Source organism: Lonchura striata, chromosome 6 (assembly GCF_050655825.1).
Source record: "Lonchura striata isolate lonStrDom1 chromosome 6, ASM5065582v1, whole genome shotgun sequence".
In the NCBI taxonomy this organism is placed as follows: Eukaryota; Metazoa; Chordata; class Aves; order Passeriformes; family Estrildidae; genus Lonchura; species Lonchura striata.
The window spans coordinates 41,079,238-41,101,644 of record NC_140708.1 but is presented as its reverse complement, the minus strand read 5'-3'; the positions used below and the strand labels follow the sequence as shown (position 1 = coordinate 41,101,644).

Here is a 22,407-nt window from a genome sequence, read left to right as displayed (position 1 = left end):
ACGGGTGTCTGCTTTTCTTAATCCATCTGATTACACAATTAAAAAACATATACACCAAACATCCTGATCCAGTTTCAGTAACAAGCCCAGCCCCAGCATCCATGTCAGAGGCATAAAAGGGATGTGGCAGCAAGAACCCCACAGTCCCTGTGCCAGCCCTTCGGATCCTATGGAGTGTGCAGCCCCCTTTCCCAGCCCTGCAGTGATTACAGCAGCCGCCCTACAAATCCCCTTTCCCAGCCCCAGTGATTTCAGCTCTTCACCCACAAGCTTTATTTAACTGCCAGCTCTCTTCATTAGCTCCAGCTGTGCCTTTCTCCATCTTCAGCGTGCAGGATCTTGGCCTTGGCTCCAGCTCTGCAACACTTCAGCTCGTGCCCCAGGGTGTCTAAGCCCACCCCAGAATCAATATCCCAGTTCTGAAGTGATTTCAGCTGCCACCCACCAATGCCCACCCACTGTGCCTACGCTGTATTATTTCAATTCAAAGCCCAGAACCCCGCTCTCAGCAATAGAATTCTTTTTCCATTTTCAGACACAATCCCAGCCTCACAGCGACTTTGCCCCCAGCCCCACAGGTGCCGTCGCAGACCGAGAACATATCACTGCATTGCCGGGATTTTCAGGCGCAATCTTAGAGCCCCCACGTGCGCACTACACATCCTGTTCTAGTTTCAGTCACAAGCCCAGCCCCAGCATCCATGTCAGAGGCATAAAAGGGATGTGGCAGCAAGAACCCCACAGTCCCTGTGCCAGCCCTTCGGATCCTATGGAGTGTGCAGCCCCCTTTCCCAGCCCTGCAGTGATTACAGCAGCCGCCCTACAAATCCCCTTTCCCAGCCCCAGTGATTTCAGCTCTTCACCCACAAGCTTTATTTAACTGCCAGCTCTCTTCGTTAGCTCCAGCTGTGCCTTTCTCCATCTTCAGCGTGCAGGATCTTGGCCTTGGCTCCAGCTCTGCAACACTTCAGCTCGTGCCCCAGGGTGTCTAAGCCCACCCCAGAATCAATATCCCAGTCCGGCAGTGATTTCAGCTCCTACCCAAAAATGCCCAGCCACTGTGCCTACCCTGTATTATTTCAATTCAAAGCCCAGAACCCCGCTCTCAGCAATAGAGTTCTTTTACAATTTTCAGACACAATCCCAGCCCCACAGTCCATTTGCCAGCCCCACAGTGACTTTGCCCCCAGCCCCACAGGTGCCGTCGCAGACCGAGAACATATCACTGCATTGCCGGGATTTTCAGGCGCAATCTTAGAGCCCCCACGTGCGCACTACACATCCTGTTCTAGTTTCAGTCACAAGCCCAGCCCCAGCATCCATGTCAGAGGCATAAAAGGGATGTGGCAGCAAGAACCCCACAGTCCCTGTGCCAGCCCTTCGGATCCTATGGAGTGTGCAGCCCCCTTTCGCAGCCCTGCAGTGATTAGAGCAGCCGCCCTACAAATCCCCTTTCCCAGCCCCAGTGATTTCAGCTCTTCACCCACAAGCTTTATTTAACTGCCAGCTCTCTTCGTTAGCTCCAGCTGTGCCTTTCTCCATCTTCAGCGTGCAGGATCTTGGCCTTGGCTCCAGCTCTGCAACACTTCAGCTCGTGCCCCAGGGTGTCTAAGCCCACCCCAGAATCAATATCCCAGTCCGGCAGTGATTTCAGCTCCTACCCAAAAATGCCCAGCCACTGTGCCTACCCTGTATTATTTCAATTCAAAGCCCAGAACCCCGCTCTCAGCAATAGAGTTCTTTTACAATTTTCAGACACAATCCCAGCCCCACAGTCCATTTGCCAGCCCCACAGTGACTTTGCCCCCAGCCCCACAGGTGCCGTCGCAGACCGAGAACATATCACTGCATTGCCGGGATTTTCAGGCGCAATGTTAGAGCCCCCACGTGCGCACTACACATCCTGTTCTAGTTTCAGTCACAAGCCCAGCCCCAGCATCCATGTCACAGGCATAAAGGGATGTGGCAGCAAGAACCCCACAGTCCCTGTGCCAGCCCTTTGGATCCTATGGAGTATGCAGCCCCCTTTCCCAGCCCTGCAGTGATTACAGCAGCCACCCTACAAATCCCCTTTCCCAGCCCCAGTGATTTCAGCTCTTCACCCACAAGCTTTATTTAACTGCCAGCTCTCTTCTTTAGCTCCAGCTGTGCCTTTCTCCATCTTCAGCGTGCAGGATCTTGGCCTTGGCTGCAGCTCTGCAACACTTCAGCTCGTGCCCCAGGGTGTCTAAGCCCACCCCAGAATCAATATCCCAGTCCTACAGTGATTTCAGCTCCTACCCAAAAATGCCCAGCCACTGTGCCTACCCTGTATTATTTCAATTCAAAGCCCAGAACCCCGCTCTCAGCAATAGAATTCTTTTTCCATTTTCAGACACAATCCCAGCCTCACAGTGACTTTGCCCCCAGCCCCACAGGTGCCGTCGCAGACCGAGAACATATCACTGCATTGCCGGGATTTTCAGGCGCAATCTTAGAGCGCCCACGTGCGCACTACGCATCCTGTTCTAGTTTCAGTCACAAGCCCAGCCCCAGCATCCATGTCAGAGGCATAAAAGGGATGTGGCAGCAAGAACCCCACAGTCCCTGTGCCAGCCTTTCGGATCCTATGGAGTGTGCAGCCCCCTTTCCCAGCCCTGCAGTGATTACAGCAGCCGCCCTACAAATCCCCTTTCCCAGCCCCAGTGATTTCAGCTCTTCACCCACAAGCTTTATTTAACTGCCAGCTCTCTTCGTTAGCTCCAGCTGTGCCTTTCTCCATCTTCAGCGTGCAGGATCTTGGCCTTGGCTCCAGCTCTGCAACACTTCAGCTCGTGCCCCAGAGTGTCTAAGCCCACCCCAGAATCAATATCCCAGTTCTGAAGTGATTTCAGCTGCCACCCACCAATGCCCACCCACTGTGCCTACGCTGTATTATTTCAATTCAAAGCCCAGAACCCCGCTCTCAGCAATAGAATTCTTTTTCCATTTTCAGACACAATCCCAGCCCCACAGTGACTTTGCCCCCAGCCACACAGGTGCCGTCGCAGACCGAGAACATATCACTGCATTGCCGGGATTTTCAGGCGCAATGTTAGAGCCCCCACGTGCGCACTACACATCCTGTTCTAGTTTCAGTCACAAGCCCAGCCCCAGCATCCATGTCACAGGCATAAAGGGATGTGGCAGCAAGAACCCCACAGTCCCTGTGCCAGCCCTTCGGATCCTATGGAGTGTGCAGCCCCCTTTCGCAGCCCTGCAGTGATTACAGCAGCCGCCCTACAAATCCCCTTTCCCAGCCCCAGTGATTTCAGCTCTTCACCCACAAGCTTTATTTAACTGCCAGCTCTCTTCGTTAGCTCCAGCTGTGCCTTTCTCCATCTTCAGCGTGCAGGATCTTGGCCTTGGCTCCAGCTCTGCAACACTTCAGCTCGTGCCCCAGGGTGTCTAAGCCCACCCCAGAATCAATATCCCAGTTCTGAAGTGATTTCAGCTGCCACCCACCAATGTCCAGCCACTGTGCCTATGCTGTATTATTTCAATTCAAAGCCCAGAACCCCGCTCTCAGCAATAGAGTTCTTTTACAATTTTCAGACACAATCCCAGCCCCACAGTCCATTTGCCAGCCCCAGAGTGACTTTGCCCCCAGCCCCACAGGTGCCGTCGCAGACCGAGAACGTATCACTGCATTGCCGGGATTTTCAGGCGCAATGTTAGAGCCCCCACGTGCGCACTACACATCCTGTTCTAGTTTCAGTCACAAGCCCAGCCCCAGCATCCATGTCAGAGGCATAAAAGGGATGTGGCAGCAAGAACCCCACAGTCCCTGTGCCAGCCCTTCGGAACCTATGGAGTGTGCAGCCCCCTTTCGCAGCCCTGCAGTGATTAGAGCACCCGCCCTACAAATCCCCTTTCCCAGCCCCAGTGATTTCAGCTCTTCACCCACAAGCTTTATTTCACTGCCATCTCTTCCGTTTCACTTCCTCCTCAACACCTTCCCAGCAGTGCTACGTAACACTGCTTCTGGCTCTCAGGGCAGGATCTTTGCTTTTGCTTTAGCTCTGTATGGTTTCAGTTCAGCTCTTGAGCCCATATTCCTGCCCCATCCTAACCATCCCTCCCCCAGTAACTGCTCTACACTCTCTATCAGAGCCCTTGAAGCAATTTCAGCTCCAGCCATGCAATTCCCATCCCAGCTCCATATTCCCTATCCCAGCTGCACAGGGGTTTTACCCCGAACCCTACCACATTTCTGTGTCCTCCGGCTCTGCTGCCTCAGCTCCAGCTCCTCAGCTTCCTACTGCCTGCATCTAAAAGCTGCTCCTGCTTCTCACTGCTGCTTGGAGCTGTTGATAAGGGCAGAAATCAGTTACTGTCATAATGTCAATGCCTCTTGCAGCTATCCCACCCACCCTAATGGGATCCCAACTTTAGGGACCCTTGAGCCCTGAAGCCAAACATCTACCTTCCCCCACAGCCTGGGTTTCAGCCGAGCACCTCCCCAAAGGCCCCCTCACCTCCCCCAGGCAGCCCCAGGGGCTGGGAATAGCCACCGGGCCCCTGCTCCCACATCCCAATAGGTGCCCTTGTGCTGCTGCGTGGGCCCTGGAACCCTCCGAGCCCCCACATCCTCAGCCTCTGCTTGGTTCCACGGGGCAGGAGCTGGGAACCCCCAGGCATCTCCTGCAGGCCCTGCACTGCGGCTCCATGCCCCTCTCCCAGGGCATTTATCCAACTCCAGCCCCAGCATTTCCACTGCTCCACATTGTTTTGGGCTTGACTCGTGCCAAAGTCCTTATTCCACACCCTGAGCCTTTATGTCTCCGGTGACCTCACAACCCGTGATTCAGCCCCAGCCGCACAACCCTTACTAAATCAAAATCGGAAAAAGAAAACAAACAGAAACAAATTAAACTTAATAAAACGAACAAAACAATGAAGTAATGCAATATAGATAAAATTATTAAGTAAAATCAAAATCAAATAGTAAGAAAGCAAACAACCGGCTTTATTCCCAGTATTCTCAATGTTACTTTAAATCCAGAAAGCGCGAAAGGGCTACTCCCCAGTGACAGCAGCCGGTCCCCCCTGCGCCACGCCAGGCCCCGCACCAGCCTCTGGCCGCCCGAGCCGGGCAGGGCGCGGCGCAAACAACTGGACACCGCCGGCCCCCGGACGCCGCCGCAGGCAGACGCGGGAGTCGCGTGCGTGCTCACCAGCGCTCCTCGGATCGGCAGCCGCGGGGGACCCGTCCCGGCGCAGCGGCGCTCCTCCTCGGAACGCGCTTCCGCAGCTCCCGTCGCCTCCAGCCCCGCCGCCGAACTGACGCCCCCGCCTCCCCCACGCACGCTACTTATGCCTCAGAGCCGGGCCAGCCAGCCAATCACAACCCGAGGCAGCGCCGGCCCCACCAATCCGAGCCCGCCCATTCCCGCCGCGCTCGGCTCGCGACCACCCCGCGCTCCCCTCACGCGCCGCTCCCGCCGCCGCCATTGCAGGGGCCGGGTCCGCCCGCTCCCCGCCGTCAGCCCGTTTCCCTGGGAGAAATCCCGGCCGGCGCCTGACGGGGAGCTCCCGCCCGCCCTTCCCGGCCCCAGCGCCTGCCGAGGTTGCGGCAGCAGGGATAGCGCTCCGCCGGCTCCCAAAGCGGCGCCGGGAGCGGCGCCTCAAGCGCACGGGGGAGCGGGGCCAGGCTGAGGAGTCGGGCCGCGACTGAGCGGGCCGAAATCGCAGGAACCGCGCCCGGATTGGAAGGGCGGCCGGGATTGGACAGGGCGGAGAAAGGCGGGCCGGGATTGGCGGGGCTCGGGAGCTGCGCGGCCGGGCCCGTGGCAGCATGGGGCGGAGCCCGCGCTGCTCGAAGGGCCCGCGGGCGCCCCGGGTCCCGCTCGGAGACCCCCTGTCCCCTTCTCGGCCCGTGCTCGTGCCCGGCTCCCGGCGAAAAGGGCCCCGCAGAGCCCGAACTGCAGCCGCCCGTCGGCACTCGGGGCAGGGGAGAGGCGCAGCCCGGCATTGGTTCCGGGCGGCAAAGGCGGACTCCGCGCTAGCAGCTCGGATCGGGGAGCGGCGGCGACGCGGCGGGGAGGCGGCTCGGTGGCGGGGAGTGGGGAGGGCGCGCAAAAACAGTGAAGTGCCCGCGTCCCCCTGCCCGCCCTCCGCCTGTTGCGAGCCCGCTGCTCACTCTCTTTCTCCCGACACAGTCGTCGGATGCTATAGAGGGGACAATAATATTGACGTTCACATTCATAGATCAGCTTTTTGCAGCACAAGTATTTCGATATGGTACAACTTACTTTTAACTGCTTTGTATAATATAATTTTTATAATAAAACCCCTACCTACTACCAAACAGAAAATAAAAATCCCCTTTATTCTAAACTATATTTAATTATTTCTATATTTCACAAGTACTTATCTATCACAACATATTGAGGTACTATATTTCGATATATAATATTTATGACACGTAATGTGTTATAATAAGACACATACAGTAAAATACGCATTACGTACTGTATTGATTCCTATTGTTTTGTAGTATTCATATATCCACACATATTAATTATACATTTCTAGATGGATATTTATATTATATAAACATATAAAATACTCTACAGCAAACCATATAATACCTAATAGTAATGGATAGCATTATTTATGTTATATGTTTAATTTATATGTTTGCCGTTTATATTTAAAATTGAAGTTTTATATTCCCATTTTCATGTTTATGCATTTGTTTTGTTTCATTAGAGTTCTAGTTAAAACACTGCAGTTATAATCGAATTCCTAAAAATAAAATGCCAAAACAAACAGCATCAAATTCCCACCAGTACCGTCCAACAAATTCAGAAAGGCTCCACCAGCCAGTCAACTACCAGCAAAAAAACCCACAATACACTCCTTTTACTAGCAGCTCTTATCACGTCACAAAAACGAAACAAACATTTTAAAAAAGACAGATAGAAACCCACACAGCAAATCACAAAAACCACTAAAAAGAAAAGAAAACGCCAACTAACTTACCATACTCCAAAACCATACAAGAGACCCCCAACGTTTCTAAAAAAAATAATAACCAAAACTCTACCACTACGCTAACTCATAAAGAGAACCCAATGGTCTATAAAATTAACTAAAAAACCCCACCAAATCATTACAGATATTAAAAAATCGGAACCACGAAGAAACAAAAAAATCACCACCAAATAAAATAAATACCTAAAGAGATCCACCACGGAAATGCCCATGTTCCCAAAAATAAAACTAATAAAAAAAACCAACAACCAAATACATCAAACTACAAAAAAAAAAATTAAATTAACAACAACAAAATAGGTATTCCTAACTCAAGAAACAAAAATTGCCTCAAACCATCAAAACACAAATACCACCTAGAAAAAAAAAACACGTCGCCAAAAGAGCAATGTAACCACAAACAATATTTCCCAAATTCTCTCCAACAATAAAACATACACGGCAACCAAATAAGCCAAATGAACGAAATCCCTATAATATAATAAACAAGAATGCATTCATCAATATTAAAAAAACCTCACCGATTAACTCCAGGACACTCCCCTCAAGCCCACCAAAACAAATACTACGCACTCGCTCGAATAAACGCCTCCACAACCGTATTAAAAACCTACCCTCTACTACATGCTACGACCCAGAAAAAACATTGGAAGCCTTTAAAAACACATCCTTTAAAAACATATGAACCGATCAAAAAGAAATCCAACAACACTCCACCCAAAAACAAAAACCGTGCCACGAGCACCCGAAGCAAGAACCGTAACAACCAAGAAGCGCCCGGGGCCCTTCTGCTACAGCGACGCCGATCAAAAGCCACCGATCCCAGGAGCTCCTCAGGAGCAGCTCAAAGCCACCGCAGCGAGGGAGGCTGGAAGATGCGAAGCCGCGCTCCCGGCCCCGGGCGCAGCGCGGCTCCGGCAGGAAAGCGGCTCCTCCGGCAGGCAGAGGCGGCGCCGCGCCGGCAGACCCCCGCCCGCTGCCCCCGGCCCGGCGGGGCCGGCACCGGGCCCGGGGGGCCCCGGCGGCGCCCGAGCCCCGCGCCCGGAGCGGACGGAGCGGCGGCACCGGCCGGCACCGGCCCCGGCCGCCCTCGGCCCGCGGAGCCGCCTCCAGCCCTCCCCTCACTCACAGACACCGCCCCGCTCGCCGCTCGCTCCCGCCCCTCTCCCCTCCCGCCGCTTCGGCCGGGCTCCGGCTGGGGGGCTGCAGTACCGCCCTGTGCCCACAAGGCGGCAGCACTTGTCCAGAGGGTCCGCGACACGATGGCGGCCCGTGGGGACCTTGACGGAGAGAGGCGTTTTTCGCCCATGCCTGTCGGCTCCCGCCAAAAACCCGCACGCTCGCGGTGCTGCTGACCCCACAGCCCGTGTGCACGGCACCAGAACCGCCGCGGAAAATCCCGTCGGGGGGGCGCCGGCGTTGCGGGCAATTCAGGCAGTGTAAAAAACAGACACGGGTCCTCGAGTTTCAACGTCCTCGTTTTCGCGCCCTCTCGAGAAGGTCAAGCGAGGCCGCGCCACGCCACTCCCAGGATGGCGGCCGCGGGCGGCGGGCTGCAGTACCGCTCTCTGCCCACACGGCGGCAGCACCGCGCCGTCGCCGCCGGCACGGCCTCGGCAGCGAACGCCCCAAAACGTCCGCGCGGGAAAGAACGGAACAAAAAGCCTGCCTGCGACCCGATAGGAACCGAAAGAAAAAAGCTTTCCTCTTAAACTGCATTTCAACAAAGCTTGTTTTTATATTTTTCAGATTTATACTCACAGTCGGATTGGTAATGGATATTGATGGAAAACTGTATTTTTATCATTTCTTACATTTATTCCTATTCGATTTTATTACATTTTATTTTTTTATACATATCTTATTAGATTGCTTATATATTTCTATAGTTAGATTTAGATTTCTAAAAGGTTTATATTGCTTAAAAAAAAACCCTGCCTCTATCCAAGTAAAAATCTTTTCAACAAAACCCTTTATTTAAACTCCATTTAAATGTATCTCTATTTTTCGCATTTATATTCAAATGTATATTTTAAATGTAGATTGAAGTATGATGCTATCTATAGTCTATCTCTTCCTAATACTCATTTTTATTTCTATTTTATATTTCTATATATACACCTGTAGACATTGATTATATATTTCCATATTTAGAATTATATCAAACTAAAATATATATTCATATCTTTTCCATTAAAGCCCTGCCTCCAACCAAATAAAAACAAAAAAAGCCCTTTCTTTAAACGATTTTCGAATATTTTTATATTTTTTTCATCATTATAGTCACATTTGAACTTCTACTTTATATAGATGTATTTATAAATATATTTTATATATATATAATAAGGTAGCGAGATAGATAAATTATTTTTTAAATTCTATTTCGTACACACTGCTAATACTTATATTTACTTACCTTTGAATTTTCATATAGATCTTAACGTATTTAGGGTATATTTCTATACAAAAACATCTAATTTTATTTTATTTCTAGTCATAATTTTAATAATAAAACCCCTACCTACTACCAAATCGAAAATAAAAATCCCCTTTATTCTAAATTATATTTAAATATTTCTATACTTCTATTTTTGATTTTTACAAGTACTCATCTATTCTATCACAACATATTGAGGTACTATATTTCGATATACAGTATTTATGACATGAAATGCGTTATAATAAGACACATACAGTAAAATACGCATTAGGTACTGTATTGATTCCTATTGTTTTGTAATATTCATATATCCACATGTATTAATTATACATTTCTGTATGGACATTTATGTTTATAATCGATATTTATATGCATATAAACATATAAAATACTCCATATCAAACAAGGTTATACCTAATTGTAATGGACAGCATTATTTATGTTACATGTTTAATGTATATGTTTTCCATTTACATTTAAAATTGAAGTTTCATATTCCCATTATCATGTTTATGCATGTGTTCTATTTCATCAGAGATATAGTTAAAACACTGCAGTTATAATCGAATTCCTAAAAATAAAATGCCAAAACAAACAGCATCAAATTCCCACCAATATCGTCCAAAAAATTCAGAAAGGCTCCACCAGCCAACCAACTACCAGCAAAAATACCCTCACTACACTCCTTTCACTAGCAGCTCTTATCACGTCACAAAAACGAAACAAACATTTTAAAGAAGACCGATAGAAACCCACACAGCAAATTACAAAAAACACTAAAAAGAAAAAAAAAAAGCCAACTAACTTACCGTACTCTAAACCATACAAGAGACCCCCAGCGTTTCTAAAAAAAATAATACCCAAAACTCTACCACTACACTGACTCATAAAGAGAAACCATTGCTCTAGAAAATTAACTAAAAAACCCCACCAAATAATTACAAATATAAAAAAAATCGGAACCACTAAGAAACAAAAAAATCACCACCCAAATAAAATAAATACCTTAAGAGATCCACCATGGAAATGCCCATGTTCCCAAAAATAAAACTAATAAAAAAACAACAACCAAATACATCACACAAAAAAAAAAAAAAAAAAAAAATTAAGTTAACAACAACAAAATAAGTATTCCTAACTCAAGAAACAAAAATTGCCTCAAACCATCAAAACACAAATACCACCTAGAAAAAAAACACGTCGCCAAAAGAGAAGTGTAACCACAAACAATATCTCCCAAATTCTCTCCGACAATAAAACATACACGGCAATCAAATAAGCCAAATGAATGAAACCCCTATAATATAATAAACAAGAATGCAATCATCAATATTAAAAAAACCTCACCGATTAAATCCAGGACACTCCCTCAAGCCCGCCAAAACAAACACTACGCACTCGCGCTAATAAAGGCTCCACAACCGAATTAAAAACCTACCCTCTAACTTCATGCTACGACCCATGAAAACCATTGGAAACCTTTAAAAACCCATCCTATAAAAACATAGGAACCGATCAAAAAGAAATCCAACAACAACAGTCAACCCCCCAAAAAACCCTTGCCACGAACCCCCCATAAACTCCGCTTCTCCAGCAGCTCCGTACAAAAGCGATGTGAGGAAAACCCCCTAAATCAGCCCCCGGAGGAGCCGCCCCTCCTCCTCATCCTCACAGCTCACACCTGGGGCTGCTCTGAGCCCTCCTCATCCTCACAGCTCACACCTGGGGCTGCTCTGAGCCCTCCTCATCCTCACAGCTCACACCTGCCGCTGTTGCCGCCCTCCAACAGCGTCTCTCCGTCTCCAGCACACAGCCCACTCCTCACAGACACAGATCCAACAGAAATCTGCTACGGGCGTCGGCTTTTCTTAATCCATCTGGTTACACGATTAAAACACATATATCCATTGATGGTCATTGAGAGAAAGCTTTCCCCTGGAGAAAACAGTCCTTTTGCTGACACACTTTGATACACCTTGGCAAAAAGCAGAATCAGCACCAGCTCCTAAGACCCCTGCCGAGGAACCCAGCCCTCCTTGGGACACCCAAAGCAGCAGACCTCGAAAAAGGAGGGGAAAAGTCAAGCTTGGAGTGGAAAAAGAGGACAGAAGTACAGCAGCCTTTAAAAATGCCTGCACGGAGCAATAGTGGGAACCAGTCACATTTCTTCTTTCCTTGCTTTCTGTGATGACATAAATAGGAAGTAAGAACACGTTAAACAAAAGGCAGAGCTAGGATTTTACAGGTCTTTATTTCGGCAGGCTGCATGACAAACTCCTCTTCCGAGACTGCGACGCCTTTTGGGGAATGGCAGAGAACGGAGGCAAAAGGTGCCGGGGAGCCCTTTCTGTTCCCTTCAGCCCCTGCAGCTGCTCCGGTGCTTTCAGGGCACTTGCTTGGTTCGTTCCTAGAGAAAAAGGCTAGGGCATGATTTTCAAAACTACTGCCCATCCCCAGTCAGTTTCCTACATTCCTGGGTACAAATGAGTGGATCGAGAGAGGGCTTCTTTCCAAATGAGTTTAGCCATAGCTTCCTATTCTTTACCAATAGCTATAAAAACGAAACACTTTCCAGGTTTTAGTATTCTACACACACCCCTCCCTGGGAATTTTGGGGCAGCTTTGGGTCCCTCTGCGGGACGGCACCCAGCGTGACCCCCCCTCTCATCTGCCACCCACCCGCTCCCCCACCGCAGTGTGCGTCCCTCTCCTGGGGACCTTGGGGTGCCCCAAATGCCATCAGAGCCCCGAGGCTTCAGCCCCTAACCCTGACTCCCGAAGAAGGCACAGGACGAGTCCAACTGCCCCGGACAGCAGCCCAGCACTCCCTTCCAGCCCTTCCCACACGTCCATCCCCCAGAAAGGGACTCCGCCGCAACAAGAAAGGGGGGGGCAGCCCCCAGAAGGCTCGAAGCTCCCGCCCCGCCTCGCTGTCGCGGGCCAGGGGCAGAAACAGGGAGCGGCAGAGGCGGCGGGGACGCGGCACGGCCGGCACGGCACGGAGCGGGGGCCGCTCGCAGCGCGATGCCGGCGGAGCCGCAGGTCCGGCAGCGCCGGGGCGGGGTCCGAGCGGCGCGGGGGATCCGCCGAGAGCCCCGGCCCCGTGCGGGGACTCCCGCAAGGCCCGGGGGGCGCCGGGCTCCGGCCCTCGGGGCTTTATTCTCCGGCGCCCCGAGCCCCGCGGCTGCGGGGGAAAGAAGCGAAGGGGCGACGGGAAGAGAGGAGGGAGAGCGGGACATGCGAAAGGGCGGGGAGGGAGGTCGGGCTGCGGAGGAAAGCGGGCGGGGAAGGGAAAGGCCGGCAGGGCAGCAAGAGGGACGGGGCACAGAGGAGGGAGAGAGGGGGAATGGAACGGAGCAGCGGGGCAGGGACAGGACAGGACAGGAAGGAGCCGGGTTTGGGGAGGGACACGGAAACGGGGGAAAGAGAGATAACTGAGGGGAATACGGGCAGGAGGATGGAGCGGGAGAGAGAGGGACAGGAGGGGATCCTCCCAGCGCCCCGGCTCCGCCCCGGCGCCCCCCCTGCCCGGGCTGCTGCGCTCGGCAGAGCTCGGCTCCGTTCGGCTGCACTCGGCTCCTCGGCCAGCTTCGGCTACTTTCGGCCACGCTCGGCTATTTCCGGCCGCATTCGCCTCGATTCGCCTCTTCGGCAAAGCTCGGCTCGCCTCGGCTGAACTCGGCAGAGCTCGGCTCCGCTCGCCTCCTCGGCCCCTTTCGGCCGCTTTCGCCCACGCTCGCCTAGTCCCGCCCGCACCCGCCTCCATTCGCCCATTCCCACAGCTCGGCTCCCTCCGCCCGGCCCCGGCTCCCTCCGGCTCACACATTTCCTCAGGGCACCTCATTCCTCGGCACACAAATTGCAGCCCCTAAAGGCTTGCGGCTCTTTCAACACACACACACTTGCTCCTTTAGGACAAGAATAGTTACATGTAAAAGCAATTCCCTCATTTTGCATCTCCTTTTTATTTAAACACCCCCCCCCCCCCCCCAAAATCCCATACATATCACAAGGAATGTGCAGTTCTGGTTCCCCCACCCCCTGTACCCTATTGGTACAAAGGACCTGGGCGCAGCACACACTCGAAATTCAACTGAATAAAGCCCAGCTTCAATAATCAGAACAACTGATATTTGTTTACAAATTAGGTGCAGTTTTGTATGGTGCTGCGTACCCTCGTAGCTGAGTCAAGGAAAAAGAGCTACAGCACTGGAACCTAAGTTTTAGCAGTCAAGTCATTTGTAACTTGTGCCATAAAGTAAACCAAGGATAACTACAGTATTATCTGCTGAAGTTCTCTACTGTGGATTTCGGGTACAGCAGCACGTGCTTTACTCCCAGCAAAAGCTGCTCAGGTGGGGGGAGCCGGGAAGCCAAGTCTCTCCACTTTGTCTGAACACCATCTTCCAGGAAGGTACTGCTTCTTCTCTCCCAGGCTCCCTTCAACAAAGTGGCAAATACAGAATCCGGTGCCACAGCAGGCTCTTGGGCTTACCTCCTTGTGGTTTTCAAACTGTTTAAAGCCAGACAAAAAGCAGAAGAGAAAAACAACGATGAGTATGAAACAAAAATCTCTTCAGCCACCTTTGTTTTGAGATGAGCTCTGAACTGAATCTCTGGAAACACTGGCGTGCAGTCCTGCTAGAACAGAGCTGCCCAGCAGTCTCCCCAGGGGCATCTGGAGTGTTCACACTGCTGAGCTGAGAAAATCTCACCAAACCCAGCCCAGGGGCCTGTGATCCTCCACCCACCCGGGGGAACTCCAGGCACTGTAAACAGAGGCCACAGCGCACACCAGGCTCTGCTGTGCCCGGTGACGAGTCTCTGTATGAGCCCTGAGGCCTGGTATCACCTCCCAAACACCATAGAGACCTCTTGTACCATCAGAGAAAAGCCCTGGAGCAAACGTGCGTCCCCAGCAGGATCAACAAGAGATGCAGAATTACCTCCTCAATAAAAACGCTGTTTCTGATGGAAACGTAACCTCTGTCAACTGTGAGGATTTTATAGGAATACTGGCTCAAGAATTCAGTGACTTCAGGGATTCCATACCACAGGTTCCTGGGACTGCTTGGGCATCCAGAGTCTATAGTATCAGTTAAACTGGTAGAGCTGAGGATACTTAGCAGCTTTCAGGGACTCGGGATCTTTGTCACAGAGCTGGAACGTCAAGCAGGGAGCAAGGGGTTCTCTCGGAGGGCGCAGGAGGTCAGTGAAAACAGCACCAAGGTCCTCCACGACGTCTGCTCCTAGAAAAGCCAAATAAATTAAACTATTAACATGAGCACAGACACTGGGGCAACCTTCCTTACTTTGGGCCTTGCCAGCAGCCCACAGAGCCTCATGCAGAAAAGAACTGAATGAGATCAAAAAGTGTTCCTAGTGACCTAGACAGGTGCTCCTGGCTGCTGAGGTACCTGAAAAACCCTCCAGACATCATCAGCTCTTGCTGAAGCAAATAATCCACATTCACTTGTTGTGCCAAAAACACGCCCGGCCCTTAACAGGGAGAGACCCTGCCAGGCACCGCCTCAGAGAAGAACCGAGTTGTACTGGGGGGACACACCCAGCCAACGTGTACAAGTTAAACAGAATTTTCTGTCAGAACTGGGACTTTCAGCACCCCCCAGGTGCTTCTCGACTGCCACATACACACAGAGGGCTTCGTGAGGTGCTCTGGGGTTGGCCAGTCCTGCTCCAAGCTCTGCTGATGCCCCTGTGGTTTTAACGCTGTCCTCAAGGAGGTGGTAGAACCTCGCAGTATTTGCCCCTGGAGCTTAATTTCTAAAGTTTTCCTTGGGAAATGCATCCACTTCCTACTTAACAATGCAGTCCCCTCTCCCTGATCTCGGGAAGAGCTGCCCACAGGCACGGGAACCACCTTCCTCTCCTGAACGCTGTGTTACTGAGGCCAACTACTTCCAGGCCAAGACTGTCCATGCAGGGACAGTGTCCCTTCTCTTTAGGGTCAGGGAAAAAGGGCAGAAGTACCTACAGAGATTCAATGCCCCTCTTGAGCACAAAGCACCGTGAATCTGCACCTCCTTCTGCTTGCAGGGAAGATAATAAAATGCCTCAAGGTAAAAAATGATAAATGGTAAAAAATTATTACAAGAGGGTAGAAATGATGCCACTTTCACTCCACTGCTAGAAATGACTCATAAAACATAAAAAAAAAAAAACTGTACCTGTTCCATTTTCAGACTAAAGCAACAGCATATTCCTGGCTGCTCATGCAGCAGGGACAACAGCACTGCAGGGCAATGTCTGGATAATCACGTCTTCATTTAAAGAGAACCCAATTTCTTCATCTAAGCCATCACTGCCCTCCATCAGAACAGCCAGCATATCCACGACATCTAATAAGTGAAGGAAAAAATGTAAGCAGAGGATCCAGACTAACTGGGAAAACAACAGAGGTAGAATGCAACATTCCAGGAACACAAGGTTTTTAGTTCCCAAAAAAAACCAAAAAACAAAACAAAAAAAAAAAAAAAAACTGAAAGCAAACAAAACAAACAAGAAAACCTTAAAAAAAAAAAAAATAAAAATTCAAAGGCACATTTGCCAGGCAATACAATGTTGGGGGCAGCACAAAAATCACAGCTGTACTTCATTCTGCCTTTCAAAGCTGCTGTCCAGCACAGGTTGCCCAGAGAAGCTGTGGCTGCCCCCGGATCCATGGAAGTGTCCAAGGCCAGGCTGGACAGGGCTTAGAGCACCCTGGGACGGTGGAAGGTGTCCCTGCCCATGGCAGGGGGTGGAACGGGATGAGCTTTAAAAAAAGGTGCCTTCCCATCCAAACCCTTCTGGGATTCCACGATTCTGTGAACAGCTTCAGGCAGGACTACATTTCCATTGTAGTTCAATAATGCTGCTGCAAGAACACGAAGAGAGATTTCAAATACTGTTAAAGTGGCACAACCACATCAAAAATTACGTCTGGGAGTAAAGTGGAAACTCTGCTGATTCCAAGGACACATGGAGGGCTGAATCCTGGAGATCCTTACATAACAGGATCTCTAGAGTTATCCATCCCCAGTTTGTTGCTTAGGGTTAGAAAAGGTAGCCCCAAGTCGTGGAGTTCTGTTCTTAAGGGGTTACCACATACCATCAATGTGAGGGACGGGGATGCTGATGTTTGATCAGAGTCCTGTAGCAACCTGGAGCACGCTGGCCTCCCGAACCAGGTCTGCTGCTTTGTCCGTGTAGCGGTAGGGCTTTGTCCTCAGCCTTCAGCAGGATCTGTCAGCAAAGGTGGAGAGAAAAGTAGAGTGCAGCGCCTCTCAAGCATGGGGGAACCATGTGCTGCTAAGGAAGACCACGTGCTGAAAGTGGTTTGAAGCCGGGTGGGTTTTGGGAGGACAAATTCCATATTACTTCTGCAGGATTCTGTCTGCAGTTCCTGCTCTACAAACCAAATACATCAAACGACAAAAACAAACAAATAAAAAAAAACCCACATTAAATTAACAACAACAAAATAATTATTCCTACCTCAATAAACCATTCCAAGGAGGGCAGGAGGAGGGGCGGGCAGAGCCAGGGCCCCGCTCCGCCGCCCCGGCGGCATTTTCCGGCACGCGGCCGCTCCCGGCGTCTGGAGAGGGGCGCGGGGCCGGGAAAGGCGGCGCAGCCCTGCTCCGATGCCGCTCGGCCGCGGCCCGGGAGCGCTGCGACCGCGCCTCCGCCGCCCGCCGGCACCGGCCCCACCGGGCTGCCCTCGCCGCCATCCTCGCCGCCGCTGAGCCGCCTTCAGCCCTCCCCTCACTCACAGACACCGCCCCACTCGCCGCTCGCTCCCGCCCCGTCTCGGTGGTTTTGCCGGGCACTGGCTGGGGGGCTGCAGTACCACCCTCTGTCCACAAGGCGGCAGCACTTGTCAAGCGAGTGCGCGACAAGCACTCGCAAGATGGCGGCCCGTGAGGACCTTGACGGAGACAGGCGTTTTGCCGATGCCTGTCGGCTCGCGCCAAAATCCAGCAGGCTCGCGGTGCTGCTGACCCCACAGCCCGTGTGCACGGCACCAGAACTGCCGCGGAAAATCCCCTAGGGGGGTGCCGGCGATGAGGGAAATTCAGGCAGTGTGGAAAACAGACACGGGTCCTCGATTTTCTTGTCCTCGTTTTTGCACCCTCTTGAGAAGGTCAAGCCGAGTCCGCGACAAGCCACTCCCAAGATGGCGCCCGCGGGCTGTGTCTGTAGTACCCACCTCTGTCCACAAGGCGGCAGCACTGCCGCCCGCCACCGCCGGGGGCCGCCGCTCGCCTCGGGGCCGCGGGCGGGGCAGGCGGCAAAAAGAACGGGCGCCGTCCCCTCCGGAACATCCTCGGCAGCACATGCCCCAAAATATCCCGCGGGGAAAAGAACGCCAACAAAAAAAAAAACCTTGCCTCTAACCCAACAAGAACCAAAAGAAAAAACCTTTTCTTTTAAACTGCATTTCAATGTATTTTATTTTTATATTTTTCATATTTATATTCACATTCGGATTTATAATGTATATTGATGTATAACTGAATTTTTATAATTTCTTACATTTATTTCTATTATATTTTATTCTATTTTAGTACATATCTTAATATATTGCTTATATATTTCTATAGTTAGATTTAGATTTCTAGAAGGTTTATATTGCTTAAAATAAACCCCTGCCTCCATCCAAGTCAAAATCTTTTAAAAAATCCCATTATTTAAGCTCCGTTTACATTTATCTCTATTTTTTGCATTTATATTCAAATTTACATTTTAAATGTAGATTGATGTATGATGTTATTTATAGCCTATCTCTTCCTAATACTTATTTTTATTTCTTTTTTATATTTTTATATATATCTGTATACATTGAATATATATTTCCATATTTAGAACGATATCAAAATAAAATGTATATTCATATTTTTTCTATTAGAGCCCTGTCTCTAACCAAATTTAAAAAAAAAAGCTCTGTCTATAAGCAATACTTGAATATTTATATAATTTTTCATCATTATAGTCACATTTGTATTTCTACTTTACACTGATGTATTTATAAATATATATTATATATATTATAAGGTAGCAAGATAGATAAATTATTATTTAAATTCTATTTCGTACATACTGCTAATACTTATATTTACTTACCACTGAATTTTTATATAGATCTTAATGTATTTAGGATATATTTCTACACATAGATTTCTAATTTTATTTTATTTATATTTATAATTTTTGTAATGAAACCCCTACCTACTACCAAATAGAAAATAAAAATCCCCTTTATTTTAAACGATATTTAAATATTTCTATATTTTATTTTTAAAAGTACTTATATCTTCTATCACAATATATTGAGGTACTATATTTTGATATATAATATTTATGACATATAATGTGTTATAATAAGTCATATACTGTAAAATATGCATTATGTACTGCATTGATTTCTATTATTTTGTAATTTTTATATTTATATATCCACATGAATTAATTATACAACTCTATATGGGTATTTTGTTTGTATTTATAATCTCTATTTATATGTATTTATATATACATATAAAATACTCTATATCAAACAATATAATATCTAATAGTAATGGATAACATTATTTATGTTACATGTTTTATTTATATGTATTCCGTTTATATTTAAAATTGAAGGTTTATATTCCATTTTCATATTTATGCATTTCTTTTGTTTCATTAGAGTTATAGTTAAAACTTTGCAGTTATAATCCAATTCCTAAAAATAAAATGCCAAAACAAACAGCATCAAATTCCCACCAATACCATCCAAAAAATTCAGAAAGGCTCCACCAGCCAACCAACTACCAGCAAAAAAACCCACACTACACTCCTTTCACTAACAGTTCTTATCACATCACAAAAATGAAACAAACATTTTAAAAAACCTATAGAAATCCACACAGCAAATCACAGAAACCACTAAAAAGGAAAAAAAAAACCCCAACTAACTTACTATACTGCAAATCATACAACAGACCCCGAACGTTTCTAAAAAAAATAACCAAAACTCTACCACTACACTAACTCATAAAGAGAACCCAATGCTCTATAAAATGAACTAAAAAAACCCACCAAATAATTACAGATATTAAAAAATCGAAACCACGAAGGAAAAAAAATTCACCACCCAGATAAAATAACTGCGCAAAAAGATCCACCATAGATATACCCATGTTCCCAAAAATAAAACTAATATAAAACAACAACGAAATACATCAAACTAAAAAAAAAAATATATATTAACAACAACAAAATAATTATTCCTAACTCAATAAACCCATTATGCCTCAAACCATCAAAACACAAATACCACCTAGAAATAAACACGTCGCCAAAAGAGAAATGTAACAATTTTAATAACTCCCGAACTCTCTGCAACAATAAAACATACACGGCAATCAAATATGCCAAATGCATAAAACCCCTATAACATAATAAACAAGAATGCAATAATCAATATTAAAAAAAACCTCACTGATTAACTACAGGACACTACCTCAAACCCACCAAAACAAACACTACATGCTCATGCTAATAAAAGCCTTCACAAACGAATTAAAAACCTAACGTCTACTTCATGCTACGACCCATAAAAACCATTGTAAACCTTTAAGAACACATTCTTTAGAAACATAAGAACGGATCAAAAAGAAATCCAACAACACTCAATCAAAAAAAAAAACCCTTGTCATGCGCACCTGAAGCAAGAACCGTAACAACCAAAAAGTGACACCATGGCCCTTCTCCTACAGCAACTACGAACAAAAGAAAAGGATCCCATAAATTCCTCAAAACCAGCGCAGCGAGGGAGGCTGGAAGATGCGGAGCCGCGCTCCCGGCCCCGGGCGCAGCGCGGCTCCGGCAGGAAAGCGGCTCCTCCGGCAGGCAGAGGCGGCGCCGCGCCGGCAGACCCCCGCCCGCTGCCCCCGGCCCGGCGGGGCCGGCACCGGGCCCGGGGGGCCCCGGCGGCGCCCGAGCCCCGCGCCCGGAGCGGACGGAGCGGCGGCACCGGCCGGCACCGGCCCCGCCCGCGCCGCCTCCCCCGCCCGCCGGCCCGGCCAAAGCTCCGCTCGGCTCCGCACGGCTCGCACCGGCGCGGCTCCGGCGGGCCCGCGGCAGCCCAGCCGCGCCCAGCTCCCCTTCCGCCCCGGCCAGCCCCGGCACTGCCGGCAGGGCTCCGCGCCGGACCCTTCGCTGCCGGGCCGGGGGCAGAAGAAGCGCCCCGAATGCAGCGGCACAGCCCGACCCCCGCCCTGCCAGCGCTGCCACGGCTGCAGCTCCCTTCCTCTGAAGGCCCGACTCTGATGACACGCTCCGGCGCTCACCTCACCCCAACAAGGGAAAAGAAATGTGGGGTCTCCTTCAATTTAATCCCCTAGAAGAGCAGAAAAGAAGAAGCTCTCCTCAAATGATGGTAAAAGGGGTTTTTTACCTCAATTGTAACCCTTCAAAAGGAGGGACAACAGGGCAGCCCCCTCCATTTGAACCTTAGGAAGATAAAAACGGGGGGGGGGGGGGGGGGCTCCTCTCAAGTCAAACCCATCATACAACAACACTATTTCCCCCCCTTCCATTTAAAACAGAACACAAGTATTCCCTGTCATCCCTGTGATATCCCGAACACCCTGGAAAAGGCAGGTTTTCCTTCAATCAATACCCTCAAAACCACAGGTGAAAGGGGATCCCTCCCAGTTCAAACACAGACAATAATGGAAGAGAAGCTGGTACCCTCAACTTGAATCTTTTGTCCTCATAAACCCATTATTTTTTTCTGGGGCAGGGGGGAGGGATTGGCAAGATGAAATTTAAAAGGGAAAGGAGAAAAGTCCCCGCTACAAATCTGACCCACCTGTTTGGCTGCTACTCCCGGCAAAAGGTTTTGTCCCTTGGCACCTCCTTTGAGCAATGCTCCACATATCCAAGTGCGTATCCAAGTGTTACCCTGGACTCTGTCCGAAGCATTCACCATCCTTCCATGGACAGCCCCGGGAGCCCCCCATAAACCCCTCTGCTCCAGCAGCTCCATACAAAAGGGAACTGAGGCAAACCCTTGCCCTAAAACAGGCCCTGGCAGGAGCTGCCCCCTCCTCATCCTGACACCTGGTGCTGCTCTGGGTTTCTTTCCAAATGAGTTTAGAGACAAATTCCTATTCTTTACCAATACCTATAAAAATGAAACACTTGCCAAGTTTTAGTATTCTACACATCCCTCCCCGTGAATTTTGGGGCAGCTTTGGGTCCCTCTGCGAGACAGCACCCATTGCGACCCCCCTCATTCGCCACCCACCCACTCCCCCACCACAGTGTGCCTCCCTCTCCTAGGGATCTTGGGGTGCCCCAAATGACATCAGAGCCCCGAGTCTTCACCCCATTTTCCTGACCCCCAAAGAAGGCACAGAATGAGTCTGCCTGGACAACAGTGCAGCACCTCCTTTAATTACTTTCCATACGTCCATGCCTCCCGAAAGGGACTCTGCTGCAACAAGAAAGGGGGGCAGCCCCCAGAAGGGTTGAAGTTCCTCCTGAGCCTTGCTCTCACAGGCCAGGGGCAGGAACAGGCAGTGACAGCAGAGAGGACACAGGAAGAAAAGGAAGTACAGAGTGCAGGACAAAATTGACCAAAAATACCACCAAACCCAAAAACCAACAACAACAAAAAAAACCGACCCTGGGATGGGTAGTATGACAGAGATGGATTAAAAAAAACAGGGAGAGTGAATGGGACACAAGGATTGTGTGAGGAACAATGGCACGGGGAGCACCACAGAGCCACAGCGAATAGAAAGATACACGAGGCATGGAGGAGGACAGAGAAAAAGAGTGCCAAATACACAGCAAGGACAGAGGGATACAGAGACAAAGAGGGAAACAAGGACTGAGAGAGGAAATGACCATGGCACGTGCAGGTGTGGGGAAGGCAGGCAAGGCCCAGCAAAGGG

The 22,407-nt window shown here is 49.3% G+C and overlaps 1 protein-coding gene across 4 annotated transcripts; it reads right to left on the bottom strand.

Moving 5' to 3' along the window:
• Positions 1-9,831: 9,831 nt before the first annotated feature.
• LOC110477040 (uncharacterized) lies at positions 9,832-20,336 on the bottom strand. Of its 4 annotated transcripts, none has more exons than XM_085583104.1 (4): positions 16,569-20,336; positions 15,646-15,816; positions 14,404-14,706; positions 9,832-13,970 (listed from the first exon to the last, which is right to left on the bottom strand). In XM_085583104.1, the coding sequence occupies exon 4, from the start codon at positions 13,299-13,301 to the stop codon at positions 12,213-12,215; it is 1,089 nt and encodes a 362-aa protein (XP_085439230.1). In that variant the 5' UTR covers positions 13,302-13,970; positions 14,404-14,706; positions 15,646-15,816; positions 16,569-20,336; the 3' UTR covers positions 9,832-12,212. The 4 variants fall into 4 exon arrangements, with proteins under 4 accessions (XP_085439230.1, XP_085439229.1, XP_085439228.1 ...); XM_085583103.1 differs by having other exon boundaries at positions 15,646-16,702; positions 16,955-20,336; XM_085583102.1 differs by having other exon boundaries at positions 15,646-20,336.
• Positions 20,337-22,407: the final 2,071 nt, after the last annotated feature.